The sequence below is a fragment of the Battus philenor genome, unplaced genomic scaffold, assembly GCF_028537555.1.
Source record: "Battus philenor isolate CCGP_79_NKW_IND1 unplaced genomic scaffold, ilBatPhil1.0.hap1 SCAF_5, whole genome shotgun sequence".
NCBI classification, from domain to species: Eukaryota; Metazoa; Arthropoda; class Insecta; order Lepidoptera; family Papilionidae; genus Battus; species Battus philenor.
The window spans coordinates 5,400,573-5,417,006 of NW_027181715.1; the positions used below are offsets into that span (position 1 = coordinate 5,400,573).

At 39.8% G+C, this 16,434-nt stretch overlaps 2 protein-coding genes across 3 annotated transcripts; one reads left to right on the plus strand and one right to left on the minus strand.

Annotated features, from left to right (window-relative positions):
- The first annotated feature begins 854 nt into the window (after positions 1-854).
- LOC137929679 (uncharacterized) lies at positions 855-13,641 on the plus strand. 2 transcript variants are annotated; one of them, XM_068772736.1, is made up of 7 exons: positions 855-1,076; positions 1,137-1,362; positions 9,549-9,617; positions 11,188-11,525; positions 11,637-11,771; positions 12,573-12,815; positions 13,328-13,641. In XM_068772736.1, the coding sequence occupies exons 2-7, from the start codon at positions 1,250-1,252 to the stop codon at positions 13,450-13,452; spliced, it is 1,023 nt and encodes a 340-aa protein (XP_068628837.1). In that variant the 5' UTR covers positions 855-1,076; positions 1,137-1,249; the 3' UTR covers positions 13,453-13,641. The 2 variants fall into 2 exon arrangements, with proteins under 2 accessions (XP_068628837.1, XP_068628836.1); XM_068772735.1 differs by having other exon boundaries at positions 1,151-1,362.
- A 1,224-nt stretch (positions 13,642-14,865) lies between these two features.
- On the minus strand, positions 14,866-16,305 carry LOC137929680 (anaphase-promoting complex subunit 15B-like). Its single transcript, XM_068772738.1, has 3 exons — positions 16,039-16,305; positions 15,220-15,316; positions 14,866-15,132 (listed from the first exon to the last, which is right to left on the minus strand). Exons 1-3 carry the CDS (start codon positions 16,156-16,158, stop codon positions 14,954-14,956), a joined length of 396 nt encoding a protein of 131 aa, XP_068628839.1. The 5' UTR covers positions 16,159-16,305; the 3' UTR covers positions 14,866-14,953.
- Positions 16,306-16,434: the final 129 nt, after the last annotated feature.

The following is a 16,434-nucleotide window of genomic DNA, read 5'->3' on the forward strand; positions in this document are numbered from 1 at the left end:
AAATTGTACGTGAACTGTAGTTTAGCAGTAGAATTATATTGTTAAAAGCAAGTTTCATCTAAGTTACCTATAAACAAAATCAAATTGCAAATTTATCAAGGACAGTAAATATTTTTGAAGTTGTTTATTACGACCAAACAATATCCTGATATTATTGCCGCAGGTGTATAAATAGCAATGTAATTTTGACAAAATCACGGACCCTTCCGCTCCGTGAACTCAGTACCGATGAAGCTGTAAAAGTCTTAGGCCTAACAGCATTAACATCTTCAGAAACAAAATCACGCATTCCGTAATTGCGTGCTGATGTGTTGTGAAGTAAACCGCATGTTTTTCTCGTATGTAATGCTTATATAAAAAAAATTAGATGACTATTTCTAAATCGGGGACTAATATCATAGTTTCGACAATCGCGTGACAATTAAATGTCGTGCCTTTTCTTGTGTTGACGACACAAAAATGAAATAAATATAATGCGTAAAATGAAGTGTTTATCGTTTCTTATTTATATAAACATATTATCTTTGGGCTATTCGACGGATTATTTAAGACGACGTTTTTCTCGTAAGCTAATTTTTTACGTTCAATACTAAATCTTAAATGAACATACGATAACATAGGTGATATTGTTATATTACCTGTCTAAATTTAGATTTATCCGAACTATTTATCTAAGAAAAGACTATTCTAATTAAGATTCATAAAATGTCGTTAATGTATACATAGTATCAGGAACTTTTATAAATTGCCTGAAATTAAGTGTTTTTGTTTTTAAACATCAATTATATAACTATATATTTTTCATTGTATGAAAACGATTTTTGTATAATAAAATTACAATTGGGGCTTGATACTCATAAATATGATACAAGTACTTTTGACCGATATCTACTCGATACTTAATTTCAAAGTAACGATACAAAAAGTACTTGGTATCGGAAGAAAAGAATAAAGTACTTGCAGTTACTCGTATCGGTCCATCCTTGATTTTATTAGGGGTGGGAAGTATTTTTGGCATATAGACAATATTATGCATGTCACTTTTATTTATTATGGATAACGATTGTGAGGCTGAAGTAAGCATTTGTAGTTAGATTTTATAATTTTTTAAAAAGTTCGCATGGAAACTGTTCAAGATTTAAACTTCCAGAGCAAAAGAGTAAATATTCAACCATCTGCAAGGAAACCGATTCACAGTAACTGTCAAAACCGATGGTGTGTAACAAATTCATGTAAAACACCTAACAATATGACGAGATATGGATGCAGGACAAACAATAAGACTAATACGAAAAGGACTTATGTCCGGACAACTTCCTCACCAAATGAAGAAGGCACTGACGAAGTTGACAATATTATAAGGTTATTTGTCAGATGATTTACTTTAAACTTTATCTTGGCTTTCTTACACTTGCTGAGCGTAACCTTTCATACAAAATTTTCACTTTCTGTGTACTTTATTCTTCTGACAGACTTAAAACCTAAAAATACATGAGCAACAAAATTTCAGTTTACGTCCACGTATAAATACATCTGCAAATTTCTTAATATGCACACTACAATCATCTGTTCCTTCGATTTGCCAAAGAAGTGTAAGGATTATATTAACTCTCTAAGATGAATATTGTATAAGTAAATTTTTGTCATTCAGTTTGTTATGAACTACCAATGATAACTTTTTAATTTCTAAAGCTTTGTTAAATAAAATCTACAAAACTGGCAATAAATTAAGCTATGAATGTTTTTATAATGTGTGACTTAAAAGGAAGTGTAAGTTAGAGAAGATACACAGAGACTGTACATCAATTTTATGGGATTCTTAAATCTTTATAAAGTATATATTTTGTGCTGATTCTGTGTAATATACCCAGCATTTGAATCGGCGCATAGTACTCCAATAGCTTGGTATGTAGATTAATATTTTGGGCAAAGAGTATTTCCTACACAAAACAAATACTGCGAGTCCGCCGTACGCTCCCGAGCAGAACGCACGCTCCCACGTGGCCTAGATCGCTCAAAATAGATCGATAAATCAAAAAGTGTTAGTAAAAGTGCTCGAAAATTAGTGTTAGTGAAAATAGTGTCAAAAAAAGCGCGTTCACAGCCCGAACGCTTTGACACCAAAAAAGTGTAAATTGGACATAATTTGGATTTTTAAACACAAAAACAAAAATTACAGTGAGCAAGTAAGAAAAGAAAAAATTAAAACGCTGCACGATTTTCAGTGGGAAATCGTGTAACGGCAACTGTGGCGAGGTGCGCCGTACCAAGGCCTCTCGTTTGACACCTTTTTTGGATTTTTACGACCACAGACGGAGGAGCTGCAGCCGAAGTAAGGGAATTCCAACTGGAAAACATAAAGAAAACCGGTTGGAACCTTACTTCGAGAATACCAGCGAACATCCGGGGCCTTTTAAGGGTCCGAGGACCGCGGAGGTTGCAGCCGGGAGCCGGGAGCGACCTGGACTTAGCATAAGTAAGATAGCCGCCGAGTATTACACGCATTTACAAAGCGTAATATTAAATAAATAAAGTGGTGGGTAATTACATTTTCATTTTAGCCCACCACAAGGTTAAATTCCCTTTATAAATACTAGAAATTAAAATACTCGGCGGCTGTCACTGGGAGTGAGGTCTTTTTGACCTATCCCATAGTTTTAAGATTAGCATTATAAGTAGAATTAGACAATAGTTGCTGTTTATAACAAAGCACCTTAATAAAAATAAGCGGACGGTAGAAGGTAAAAAACATAAAACCGAGCCAGATTCGCGCCGCCGCGGCCGTAGCAAAACATCTGGTGCGCGCCTGAGCGCCGCGGAAAGGGATAGACCTACCGGGCGGCGCAACCGTCTCTCTCGCACGCGCACGCTTTGTCGTGCGCAGTTGCCGAACTTCGGGCGCGCCCCTGCGGCCGCGGGCGAGGTCAGCGAGCCGGGAGACGTTGCCGTCCGCACCGCGCGAGCGACGCGCCGTGCGTAGCAATAATAATTAATATTACAGGGAGTTAAACGGCGCGCCGCGCGGGGTAATAAATTTTACGACCGGTCTTTGTTATAGACAGCAACTGCAATAGAATAGGGGCCCTATTGCCTTAGTTTAAGAGTCTTTTTGCCTTGTTGCACTAGAGTTAAGTTGACATTATTGTTTACACTTTTAAATTTTGAACTGTAAGACTAAGTATTAAATACTTTAAACTTTTAATAACGGACGAAGTATATAATACTTCAATTTTAAATTAGAACAATTTAGGACTAAGTATATAATACTTTATTTTTGAAATTTTTAAATTTTTAAATTTTTAATTTTGATTTTAATTTTTAATTTAGAACATTTTAATTATTTACATTTTTGAATTTTAAAATTTTTAAAATTTTTACACTTCAGACGAGTACCCCTACCATGTACCGGACCCCCACAAAGACCACCGACGCGGGCGAGGTGAGCCAGGCAGGCGCCAGCCAGGCGTGCAGGGTGAGCACCTCGCCCATTAAGAGCGTCCGGAGGAGTGTGGGGGAATGGGAGGGACAAGGGAAGAAGCCCAGGACCTCTCCCCGCAGCGTCGCGCCGGCCGTCAAACCGAGGACGCGTGCGGTGCCGAAAGCGGTGGAGCCGACACCTGCTCCTGCGGCGGCCGGGCAATCCCCGAAAGGGGACAAGCCGGCGTCCGCAGATCGAGTGAAGGAGGCGCGAGCGTGCCTAACTAAGGCAAAACTGCACTTGGGCAGCTCGCGCAACCTGAAGACCGAAATAAAGGAGCAGGTAATCAACGCGATAAATCGGCTCTACGAGCTTTACAAGGAGGCGGAGCTCGCAAACAGGGGACGAACCCAGGACCCAAAAGGGGGTCCAGTAGAGGAGCCGGCGAGTGGGGCAAACCGGGTGGAAGTAGAAGTAAAGGACCCACCCGCAAACCCCCCGCCGGCGACCCATTGCGAGCTCCTAAAGAAACTAGAAAGCCACGCGAGACTCCTTGAAGCCAATACCAAGGAATTGGAGGGCTTGAGGGAGTCTCTCGTGGCTACAAAAACAACAATACAAGAAAAGGGGAAGCCTCCCGGCACGTACGCGAGCGTGGCGGCCGCCCCGGCAAAAAGGCCGCCACCGGGGTGCGAACCTAAGCACTCGGTGGCGGTCTCGTCGGGGACCGACACGGGCGAGCAGGTTCTGGGCAAAATTCGAAAGGCCCTAAACGCCACCCAGACCGGCATAAGGGTCGACCGGATCCGCAGGGTGCGGGACGGTCGCGTCATCCTGGGCTGCGGCTCAGAGGCCGAGCTGGAGAGGGTGCGTGAGGGGCTGAGGAGAGCAGGGAAGGACCTGAGCCTTGCCGAAGTGAAAAACAAGGATCCGCTGGTGCTGCTCAGAGACGTGATGGCCTATAACACGAATGAAGAAATAGTAAAGGCCATCAAAAACCAGAATAAACATCTGCTGGTAGACGTCTCTGAGGAGGATCAGCGGGCGGAGGTAAGGTTCAGGAGGAGGGCGCGAAATGTGCAGACGATCCACGTGGTCATGCGCGTGTCGCCTGCTCTCTGGGGACGACTGACGGCTGCGGGCTACATGCACGTGGACCTCCAGCGAGTGCGGGTGCAGGACCACTCCCCGCTAGTCCAGTGCACTCGGTGCCTGGGTTACGGCCACACCAAACGGCACTGCGCGGAAAGCGAAGACCGCTGCAGCCATTGTGGTGGCCGGCACCTACGCGCCGAGTGTCCGGATCGGCAAGCCGGGAAACCTCCCGCCTGCCGGAACTGCCGACTAGCTAAGGCAGACCGGTGGGACCACGGCGCATTTGACGAAGACTGTCCTGTGCGGAGAAAGTGGGACACCATAGCACGGGCGTCCGTAGCCTATTGCTAAGGGCGCCCAGGTGACCCACCGCACTCTCCGCGCAGGGCACCACCAGTACCGCGTGGCGCAGCTAAACCTGCAAAGGTCCAAGCTCGCTACTGCCGAGCTGATATGCGAAGCGCCGAAGAGAGGCTGGGCGTTCGCATTGGTCCAGGAGCCGTATATCGGCGCTATTGGCGAGATGAGGCACTACCCAGGGACAAGGGTGGTACAATGTGTCGCGCGAGGCAACGGGGAGGTTGTCAAGGCGGCCATTGTGCTATTCGACGACACTATCGATATCACTCAATGTCCCCAACTCACGTCTGGCAACGTTGCTGTGGCCAGGCTGAGGACTGGGGCTTGGGAGATAGGGGTGGTGTCCGTCTACCTGGAGCCTAATACGCCCGTCGGACCATACCTGGACCGGATCGACTCGGCCGTGGAGGGCTTGGGGACTGCCAACGTGGTACTGGGTGGCGACGTCAATGCGCATAACACCTGGTGAGGTAGCCGGTCCACGGACCGAAGGGGGGAGGAGGTCGCAGCCGCCCTCGACCAACTGGGAGTGCACGTGTTGAACCAGGGGTCTGAGCCGACGTTTGATACGTATCGGGGCGGTAAGCATTACTCCAGTCGCGTCGACATTACTGCTTGCTCGACCACCCTGCTCGACCGAGCGGTGGGCTGGAGCCTCGTGGACGACATATCCTCGTCGGACCACAGGGCAATTGTGTTCAATCTGAAGTTTGAGAGGTCCCAAGGCACGGACGTCAAGCGGACCACACGGCAGTACACTACCCGTAGGGCAGACTGGGGCGAGTTCCATCGAACTGTCGCTCGGCTGCTATCGGATCGCTGTCTGACGCCTACCGAGGTGAATCAGATCACCGAAAAGGGGGCGTTGGACAGCACGGTCGGTCGGTATGTGGAAACCGTGAGGGACGCTTGCGAGTTGGTCCTGCCGAAGGTCTCCAAGCGGAAGAGGACGGAATTGCCCTGGTGGTCCGAACAGCTCTCTCTCCTCAAGGCGGATGTCTTGAGGAAGAAGAGAAGGATCAGGGCCGCGAGGCCGGCTCGTAAGGAGCTGGTCTGGCGCGAGTACTGCGACGCGAAGGAGGCATACCGCCTTGAGGCGAGGCGCGCTCAGACCCATAGCTGGAAGCGTTTCTGTGAGAGACAGGATCGCGAGACCATGTGGGACGGGATCCACCGTGTGATGCGTCGCACGGAGGTGAGGCGAGAGGACGTCCCCCTCGTCCAGTCAGGTAAAGTGCTGGACGCAGCGGGATCAGCCAGGTTGCTGGCGGAGGTTTTCTTCCCGGAGGACGACCCCGGGAAGGACAATGCGGACCACAGAACTGTAAGAGCTAAAGCCGATGAAGTCAATTCGGGGGACCATGATGGAACATGCGACCCCCCGTTTACGATGGAGGAGCTCCGATGGTCCGTATCGACCTTCAACGCCAAGAAGGCACCTGGCTCTGACGGACTCACCGCGGACATCTGCCGTGCGGCCGTCGCCGTGGACCCCGTTCTGTACCTCGCGCTCTCCAACCGGTGTCTCGCGCTTTCCCACTTCCCCACGAGATGGAAGGAGGCAGTGGTCGTAGCGTTGCGGAAGCCGGACAAGGAGGACTACACGCACCCGAAATCCTACAGGCCCATCGGACTCTTGCCGATTCTCGGCAAGGTCCTTGAGAAAATGATGGTCCGTAGGATCCGGTGGTACACTGCACCGTATATCAGTAGCCACCAATACGGCTTCATGCCGCAGAGGTGTACCGAAGACTCCCTGTATGACCTGATCCAGCATCTGCGAACCCGGCTGAAGGAGAAGGAGATCGCAGTGCTGGTATCATTGGACATAGAGGGAGCCTTCGATAACGCCTGGTGGCCTGCTATACGGTGCAGACTGGCAGAGACTCGCTGCCCCGCGAATCTGCGGCGTCTTGTTGACAGCTATTTTAGCGATCGCAAGGTGTCCGTACGGTACGCGGGGGCAGAGTGGGCCAGAGAGACCACCAAGGGGTGCGTGCAGGGATCCGTAGGCGGCCCAACCTTCTGGACCCTCCTCATCAACCCTCTCCTGGAGGAGGTGGCAAAGACCGGGACACACTGCCAGGCGTTCGCAGATGACGTCGTGCTGGTCTTCTCGGGGCAGAAGGCCCAGGACATCTCGAGTCGGGCCAACGCCGTTCTCGCCCATGTTCATGAGTGGGGGGTCAGGAACAAGCTGAGGTTCGCACCACACAAAACCAAGGTGATGGTGCTAACCAACAAGCTAAAGTTCGACTACCCATTACTGAGCATGGGAGGTGAGCCGCTTGGCCGGACTGGGGAGGTCCGGATACTAGGCCTCACAGTTGACGATAGGCTCACGTTCAACAGTCACGTGAAGAACGTGAGCAAGAAGGCACAGGGCCTCTATCGTCAGCTGTGCAGGGCTGCGAAGGTATCTTGGGGTCTGAACTCGGAGGTGATCAGAACGATGTATCTGGCGGTGCTGGAGCCGACGATTTTGTATGCAGCGAGTGCATGGGCGCCGGCGGCTAGGAAGCTGCTGGTCCGCAGGCAGTTGGGCGCGGTCCAGCGGGGCTTCGCGCAGAAGATCGCGAGGACCCACAGGACCGCGTCCCTGCACTCGGCCCTTATACTTGCCGGGTTGCTTCCCCTGGACCTTCGGGTCCAAGAAGCAGCCCGCTTATTTGAAATAAGAAAGGGTCATTCCCGGCAGGTGGTAAAGGACCGAGACCTGGAGGTACCGGTCAGCTACCTGAGACTACCGCACCCGTCTGGTCAAGTTGGTGTGGAGTTCTCCTGTCTGGGGGAAAGTGCGGAGGAAGTCCGACTTGCCACCGCGGCTGCCGATCTGGTAATTTATACCGACGGCAGCCGCATAGAGGATAAGGTGGGTGCGGCGTTCTGCGTCAAGCGGGGCGCCGTAGAGTCATACACAAAGAAACTCAAGTTGGGCAACTTCTGCACCGTATACCAGGCAGAGCTGCTGGCTCTAGCTGAGGCAACAGGGTACGCGGCCGGCGAGTCGGCGCAAGTCTGCGCCGTACTGAGCGACTCGCGGTCCGCTCTCGAAACTGTCGCAAGATCGGACACCCTCCATCCCTTAGCGTTAAGAGTGAAGGAGAATGTAATGAAAGCGAGAGAGAAAGGGAAGGATGTAAGGTTGTTCTGGGTGAAAGCGCACGCGGGGATGGAGGGGAACGAGAGGGCGGACCAGCTGGCCAAGGAAGCGGCCCTGAAGAGTAAAAGACGACCAGAGTACGAGAGATGCCCTGTTTCATTCGTCAAGCGGCAACTGAGACTGGAGTCGCTCGACGAATGGAACAGGAGGTATGTGGAAGGAACGACGGCTTCGGTAACGAGGATGTTTTTCCCGGACGCCGTCTCAGCCTACCGCGTGCTCCGCAGCATCGAGGTGGACGCGGTCTCGGCCCAGCTCTTCACGGGGCACGGGGGGTTCTCTGAGTACCTTCATAGGTTCAAGCTCAAGGAGGACCCCTCGTGCTTCTGTGAACCGGGCGTGGGCCAGACCGTGATCCACCTTGTGGCCCGGTGTCCCGCATTCGGGGGACTCCGGCTCGACTTCGAGTGCCGGTCTGGTGTTCAGGTCAAAGAAGACACGATACCCTCCCTGATAGGCGATAAAGCTACTAGGCAGGATTTTGTATATTATTGTAAAACAATAGTTAAAAAGATTATAGAAATAAATAAAACCTAGGTATAAGATAAAAGACTGTTATAAAATAAATAATAAATGTGCAAATATGTGATACCTAGAAAATAAGATATACAAAATAAAAAAAGGGGATGAAAGAAGAGTAGTATAGAAGGGCACAAAAGAAAGAAATATAGCATGAAAGACAGACTAAAAGAATATGTGATGAAAGACTGATGAGTATGAAAAAAAAAAAAAAAAAAAAAAAAAAAAAAAAAAATATATGTGAAAAAAAATTACTGTAACAAAAGACCCTGTCCCACAAAAAGATAGGGGTACGAGAGACCCCCAATAGCGGGGGTCATAAAAAAAAAAAAAAAAAAAAAAAAAAAAAAAAAAAAAAACAAATACTGCATATTTTAGTTAGAAGCATAGCTTGATTTTATAGCTGCACTTGATATTTTAATGGTCAAATGTTAAAATTATCATTGATTTTACTTTTAATATGAAATTGCCTGGATCTATTTTATCAAGGTTTATATATGACTAACCAATTTCACTTAGTACTGTGATTGACTAGACATAATATAGTCCTTTAAGACAAGACAAAAAATTTCTTGTTGTTTATGACTAGGACCTCTAAGATTGTCATAACTATAAAAGCTTTAAAGGAATGATCATATAGTTAAAAAGTTGTCAATTAATGTACTATAGTACATCCTATTTAAAATATCAATGGTTTCAGAAATAATAAGACTGATATTTTTTTCCAAAATTTGATTTACTACATATTAACATTAATCATTGTTACTAACTGTCGTTGCAAACTTTGTACTGCCAGAATTGTCTGGCCTGTTGTATTCCTATTGAAGAATAAAGCTTTTACAGCTATAACTCGTCACTTTACATTATTACCACTAAATTTATCAACAAAAAAAAACTAAGTCAATATACATCCAATTATCAAATCTCTAATCATAACATAATAACAACATTTCTTTCTAGTTTAGCAAAATTTAAAGATATATTATATTTCAGCAAACCACTGAGAGGGATTTGTGATGATAGTAGTGATATAAGCATAGATACCAATGAAAGTGATGATGAGTAAGTATCTTCAGTTTATTTAACTTCACCATTGATACATAAGGTGAAACACAATGCTTATTTGCAGTTAAAAAATTTTAATTTATTAGCAATATGCACATAAATAAAACAAATGCTTTATCCAGCATAGAGATGCACAACTTTTTATGGGCACAATAGTGAGTCCCTGAAACACCTGTATTTCGTAAAAAAAAAATTCTAACCATCTAATATATTGTCGCAGAGTTAAATATTAATATGCATCAGAATTTTTTTATTGATAGTAGTCAATAATCCACTAAAGGTTGGGAATCCATGAAAACCAGCTATAAACTCTATAGGCAAAGTTTTCCATGTCCAGATTGATTACATTGTTATTAATAATGGACTCCATACTTTCAAGTTATTAAAGTTAAGAATTCAAATTTTATGATGAGACATTTTATCTTCTACCCTATTTTTTTTTTATTTGCATTCATAAACAATTATTTTAATTGTGCTCTCATAACTGTGTATTATGAGTTATTAATCTACAATAATAAATATTAAAGTAAATAAATAAAATTACCACCTACCAAGATAAGAGGGCTTCTTTCAATAAAATAGCAATGATAAAGCATTCATTGAGAATATTAATACACATTATAACATTGGTGGGAGACTCCATGGCCTCTATTTGATTTTCAAAACACATAAATTATCATGTATAAGTTGCTAATACCATTTCTCATGCATATTACATTGGCTAACGATTTTATTATTTTACAATGATTTTATGTGTTTATTTTTAATCTCTGCCTTATTGACAAAAAAAGACATGCATCCGCTGCCCTATAAAAAATTTTCATTGCACACTAGCCTTAAAAAGGGTTGTCCGCTGCTGCGCTACAACAAGGTATGGAAATAACCTTGTTTATAATACTGTGTAATTATGATGTTAAGAAAAACACCTATTTATACTAGAAATAGTTTGCATATAACAACAACAACAAACACAATTCCGATATGAATATTTCTAATTTATTTTTGTTATTACCAATATGTATAAATTAATTATTGTTGCTTTATCTGCATTACGAACTAAATGGAGAACCCATCAACCACTCTTGCTAGTGTAATTTCGTAAAATTATTCTACTCTAATTACAAGTCTTACAAGCCTTATGGTTCCAAAGATATTGTGATGATCAGAAAATAGAGGAAAATCTACTTATGTAAAGAAAATTGTTAAAAATAATTAAAGATGATGTATTCCACATTTTTTTCTATTATGTTTCTTATTGAACACAATATTGTCTTTTGTCTATAACCATTAAAGTTACCATTATAGCTTTAAAGCTATAATGGTACAATATTAGCCCCACAACAAACAGAAGAACCGGAAGAACACATTAATTTGCTAGAATTAATAAAAAAAATTATTATCCTTCATCACCTCATAATAAGAGCATCTTCTAGAATCTAGTGACTGTATGTTTACTAGATTTACATTGCTAAATCGATAATTGAAAGGATTATATTTTTACATTAATATTTTAAGTACATAATATTTGTTTTATTTCAGTAATGTCTTAATTTCATTCATATTGCAGAGGCAAGTCAGATTATGTTAATAGTTCAGGATCTATGATTTATTCCCCATCAACAAACAAATTAACTGCAAAAGATAACAGTAGGGATTGGCAGGACATTTCCAGACTTTCTTTACCTATTGATAGTCCAAAAAGAAATAATGGATCTTGTATGAAAATATTACTTCTGCCTTTAGTAGCAGTATTAGGAGTATTCAGTAGTTTTTATTTTAATATATTTGATGTGAGTGTTCAAAAAAGTGATATAATTTATGATAGAACTAAGTTTTTCAATGATCTAACATATTTGGGACAGAAATATAAAGTCACTGATAACTCTTTATTGCAAATCAAATCAGGTAAGGATTTAAGTTTTAAACATAGCCTTAGATGTTTTTGACGAATTTGTTTTTCCATGCCATTACTAGAATGAATATTTATACTCATTAATAATAAACTTACATTTACAGGAATCAATACAATATTTCAGAATCAGGATGCTGGATCATTTATTTTCGCATATAATAGCCATAACTCAAATTATGATCCTGTGTTCTTTAACAACTTTATGGATGAATTAGCACAATATGCAGCTAGATTTTTACGTAAGTTAAATACTTATTAGTCATCATCACGTCATGCGATAGACACCCACTGCATGGCTTCCAACAATTGTCATGATGACCGCTCTAGCGTTTCCATCCAATGACTTCCAGGGACCTTGACTATGACTTTCTTGGTTGCCACTTATTAATACTCTATTGTTAATTTTTCATATATTATAATAATTGTTTTTGAATATGGTGGGCAAATTTTCATGCAAAGGGAACAGGTACCATTCTGTTGGGTGACCAAGGGTCAATGTCTGTTATGTACGAACATTAAAATTCATATTTGTATGTAATAACCTGTATCCTCAGAAGACAGCATAGAATAAACATGTTGTATAATGCTCCAATCCTTTATGCTCAATGTTACCTGGTTTGTGCAAGTGGACATTTGCACAAAGGAAACTGTCAACGCTTTAAAGCACCGATGGGGTCACATTCCACCTGATAAATTTATATACTTAATGGGCAAAATATCTACTCTGAATTGCACAAAATGTGAAGTAATGGTTTATCTCCATATCCATGTGGAATACCTACAAAAATTTGTCTGTGGGTTTAATTAATAATATTATTCTATTCCGCACCTAAACGAGCTATTTTATTATTTAAATTTATTTAAAAAAATATTTTTATAATTAATATTTGCTAAAGTTCATGCATGCATTACGTTTTGTATTTTTGTATGCTTGGTCCTAGGCAGGTGTCATATTAAAATTAAAACACTGCACAAATAAATGTAAAAATACGTATAATTGTAACATGGTCATCTCTTTCTGATAAATATGTGTATTACAGGCAATGACACCATTATTCAAAATCATGTGATTGTAGATGGTTCCAAATTAAAAATGAAAGTTCACAGTGAATTGATTGAAAGATATCAGGCAGATGTAACAAAAACTGGAGTAATGCTGGTTAAAGATATTGATGAAATGCCATCAAACCTGGCAATGGCTTTCCATTATTACTGTGATGAATATAATCCTTTGATTAAAAAAAGCGCCATATTGTTTACACTTGATATGGCAAAATGTTCAGGTAAAATATTTAAATCCTATTAGTGAAAAAATATTGAAATCTAATATATAAAATTCTCGTGTCACGGTGTTCGAACTTGAACTCCTCTGAAACGGCTTGACCGATTTTTACCAAATTTTATATGCTTATTTAGTAGGTCTGAGAATCGGCTACTATCTATTTTTCATACCCCTAAGTGATAAGGGTTGTTCACCCTTAAAAAAAAAATTTTTTATTTTTTTGACGAAATTTTTTGTTTTTATTTTTTTATGATATAACATACAAAAATACATACAACCCTAAATTTTCACTCCTCTACGATCAACCCTTATTTTTAAATTGAAAATTCAAAAATTTTTTTTTGCAAAACAACATTTGCGGGATCAGCTAGTTTTTAATATAATTCATAATAAACTATAGGAAATTCTTTTAAATTTTACTTCACAACAAAATTGTGCTTATCCATTATGCAATAAATTGACAGGAATTGAATAATTTCCATTAATTTTCCTCATTAAAAATTGTTGTTAAAGATCCAAGGACATCACATGCGAGTATTGAAAATTGTTTGGCAAGAAAATGGTCAACGATCCCTAAAGATAATATTATACCATTATTAACTAGAGTGGTAAGCATAGTTGTAGATGTAACACTTTAAAAGTCTGTTATAAAAGTATTTATTTTAAGTTTAATATTGAACCCTGTTACATTATGAAACACCTTGTATGGAAAATTAGTAAAAATTGTTAGAAATAATTAAGGTTGCTTCAAAACAATTTGTAACCAAATTTATTTTATAGTTAAAAATTTTACTGGTATTATGATTTTGCATTATTTATCAATAAAGTATTATCATTAAAATAAAAATCTTGAACATTATTTGTTACTCCCAGAAATCCAGATTTTTTTTTAAATATTAACCCTTCAAACATGATGGTTTTCGGATTGTTTTCCGATTTTTTTCATTGGAGGAAATTATTTTTCTTTAAATTGGACTGGGATTTCAATTACCTAACTTAACATAAATAATTGATATTTTGGAAAATTGTATTTAAACAAAAAACTACCATGACAGGTCTGCTTTCGTTTTATGGAATGCCTGTTCAAAATTTTTATATAAAAATTTTGTAAATATCAGTAAGAATCTGAAAAACTATATACGCTAATCCAATGATTAGTCATAATTTAGAAATTTCACTACACGTAAACCTATGAGATTCTTTCCTAAAACACTCAAACTTTTAATTAAATTGGTACATAATAGACGGGAGTTGTCAATCAAAAAAAAATTATAGTAAAAAAAATTTATAAAACAGTCGTAGTAAAAACTTATCACCGACTACATGGTAAACGAACGTAAAGTCAACTCTTAACAGGAAGTATCATAGAGTGACGAAAGCTATTTTGAACCAGTTCTCTACAAGAAAGTTGACGTACTGTCACACTAATGAAAGTTGCAGTTTTAAGTTTAAGTTTATTCCTAGTTATTTCATGCGTTTTCGAGTACGCAAGATTTTCATATGGTGCCTATACATATGATTAAGAGTATATATAACCTTACATTTTGCAAACTAGGATAAATTTAAAGTAATTTCAAAATCAAGGCATAAATTCAAATTTACCGAATGCATTCTGTTATTATATACATGTGTAGGGATTTTCCTAGAGCCGGTTGCTCTTGCAGGTAATAACAACACGCAGTACGAAGTAGAAGTGTATATTCATTCAAGCTATATTTATACCAATTAAAAACTTCAAAAACAATGATCAACAAAAAAAATCTAAAGGCAGTTATTGTCCTTTTTTTGTTTAATACACAGTGAGATTCCGAAAATAGTTCTTTTTAATTGATCTATTATTATCTTATTGAAGGTAACACTGAAAAGCCCAAAAGGGAAATACCATTTGGATCTAAATATATGATCTTTTTTCAAGTAAGATTTAGGAAAAAACTGTCTTCATTAATGATAGTAGGTTTTTACCAGTGTTAATTGATGTAAGTAGTTAATCACCTGTCAATAATTGTAAAACTGTGTTCCTAATTTATTTTAGTGTAAATAAAATGCAAATACTTGAAATTGTTTTTATTTCCTTTGCTTGCTAATAACATAAATGCTTTGTAATACAATTAGGATCTTACTTTCTGGCCTTTTAAAAAACTACTGGAGTGGCCACAGCGCACTTTGATCAGTTGAGTTGAGCTCTGATGGTTCACTAACATCTTCTAAATTAGAAGGTTCCAACTCATTGTTATTCCTGGGAGTTGAATATGTTGTACGTAATTCTTCATCTTCATCATCATCATGAGATTCTTCGGTTTCATCTGTTTCATCATTACCTAAAATTAAAAAAGCATTAACCAGACCCATTAGTATTAATAAAGCAACATGTATGTCCATAGATAAATTAACTGTTAAACATATACCTTCTTCTTCATCTGTTTCTGCTTCTTCCTCCATGGGTTCAGGATCTGTTTTACCCAATGGAGTCCTCTTCATGTATTGCTGACCAATAGAATTAAGCTGAAAGTTTTGTAAAAACATGAAGACAAGAAAGATTAATACAATGGATGCATATGATGGTCATATTTATCTTTTCACATGATTATAAATATATAATAGTTTGATGACCACTCAAATTTTAACAACTTAAATTTTTACTTAAAAGGGAGGTAGGTACTCTAAAAATACCAACTTCAGGATTTTTAATTAAGAGAACTACAACAATTTCACTATTTTTATGGATGATCTACATCAGTAGTTGAAATATAATAAAGTTTTATTATTTAAATTGATAAATATTTAGTTTTATTTGAAGGCATGGATTGATGTATTTAATAGGTAGTCTTAGCGCGCCGCCCGAACGTTCGTCCAAATGGAAGGCGTGCTTCATCTTACGATTCCGAATGTGAGAAATGGATTAATGTAGTAAAATATACAATTGTACATTTTAATAAAATGGTATATACTACTTTTTTGTAATTAATATTTTATATATGATTATATTTAGATACATCTCATAGATATATCTCATACAGCATAGAATAACACAGATTTACTATATAATATACGTATCTCTCCAAATATAAGTATAATAAGTTTAATATTTAAAAAAATATGGAATTAGTACCGCTTTAAAAATGTAATTGATGTTACAGCTTATTGTGATCTTCGCAACTGTTCAAAAAGGAACGTTTACTTCTGCAACTATTACAGTCATAAACATATATTATTACTAAACGTACCCATTCTTGATTCGCTTGTTCTAATTTTGTTAATTCGGCTTCTTCATCACACGGGCTATCGGCAGTAAACCACTTAGGATCGATGAGTCGTGGTAATAGTACAGGGAATGGTATATTCATTATGTTTACACAAGATTAATTGTAAGATCTCGAAAGATATGATAATTAATTCCGAAACTATTTTATTTCAAACCACTATATTAATTAAAATTCAAACAATGAAACATGAAGTCGCTCGCTTCTACAGCCATCAAAATATTTACTTCATTTTTCACAAAATGAAAAGTAAATGACAACAACCTCTATACAGCCATGTTCTTGTAAACTTCCTGTTCACTACCGTAAAGAAAATTTTCAAAATTCAGAGGTCATTAAAATTGCTTAAGTTCAGAAAAC

What these genes read in the sequence shown, in the direction of transcription:
- LOC137929680 (XM_068772738.1), bottom strand. Translation starts at nt 16,158, where the DNA reads ATGAATATACCATTCCCTGTACTATTACCACGACTCATCGATCCTAAG. An exon ending in AACAAGCGAATCAAGAATGG is followed by an intron (nt 15,317 to 16,038) that starts GTACGTTTAGTA and finishes CAAAACTTTCAG; the next exon opens with CTTAATTCTATTGGTCAGCA. An exon ending in AGAAACAGATGAAGAAGAAG is followed by an intron (nt 15,133 to 15,219) that starts GTATATGTTTAA and finishes TTTTAATTTTAG; the next exon opens with GTAATGATGAAACAGATGAA.
- LOC137929679 (XM_068772735.1), top strand. Translation starts at nt 1,035, where the DNA reads ATGTCACTTTTATTTATTATGGATAACGATTGTGAGGCTGAA. An exon ending in ATAACGATTGTGAGGCTGAA is followed by an intron (nt 1,077 to 1,150) that starts GTAAGCATTTGT and finishes TTAAACTTCCAG; the next exon opens with AGCAAAAGAGTAAATATTCA. An exon ending in ACCAATGAAAGTGATGATGA is followed by an intron (nt 9,618 to 11,187) that starts GTAAGTATCTTC and finishes TTCATATTGCAG; the next exon opens with AGGCAAGTCAGATTATGTTA.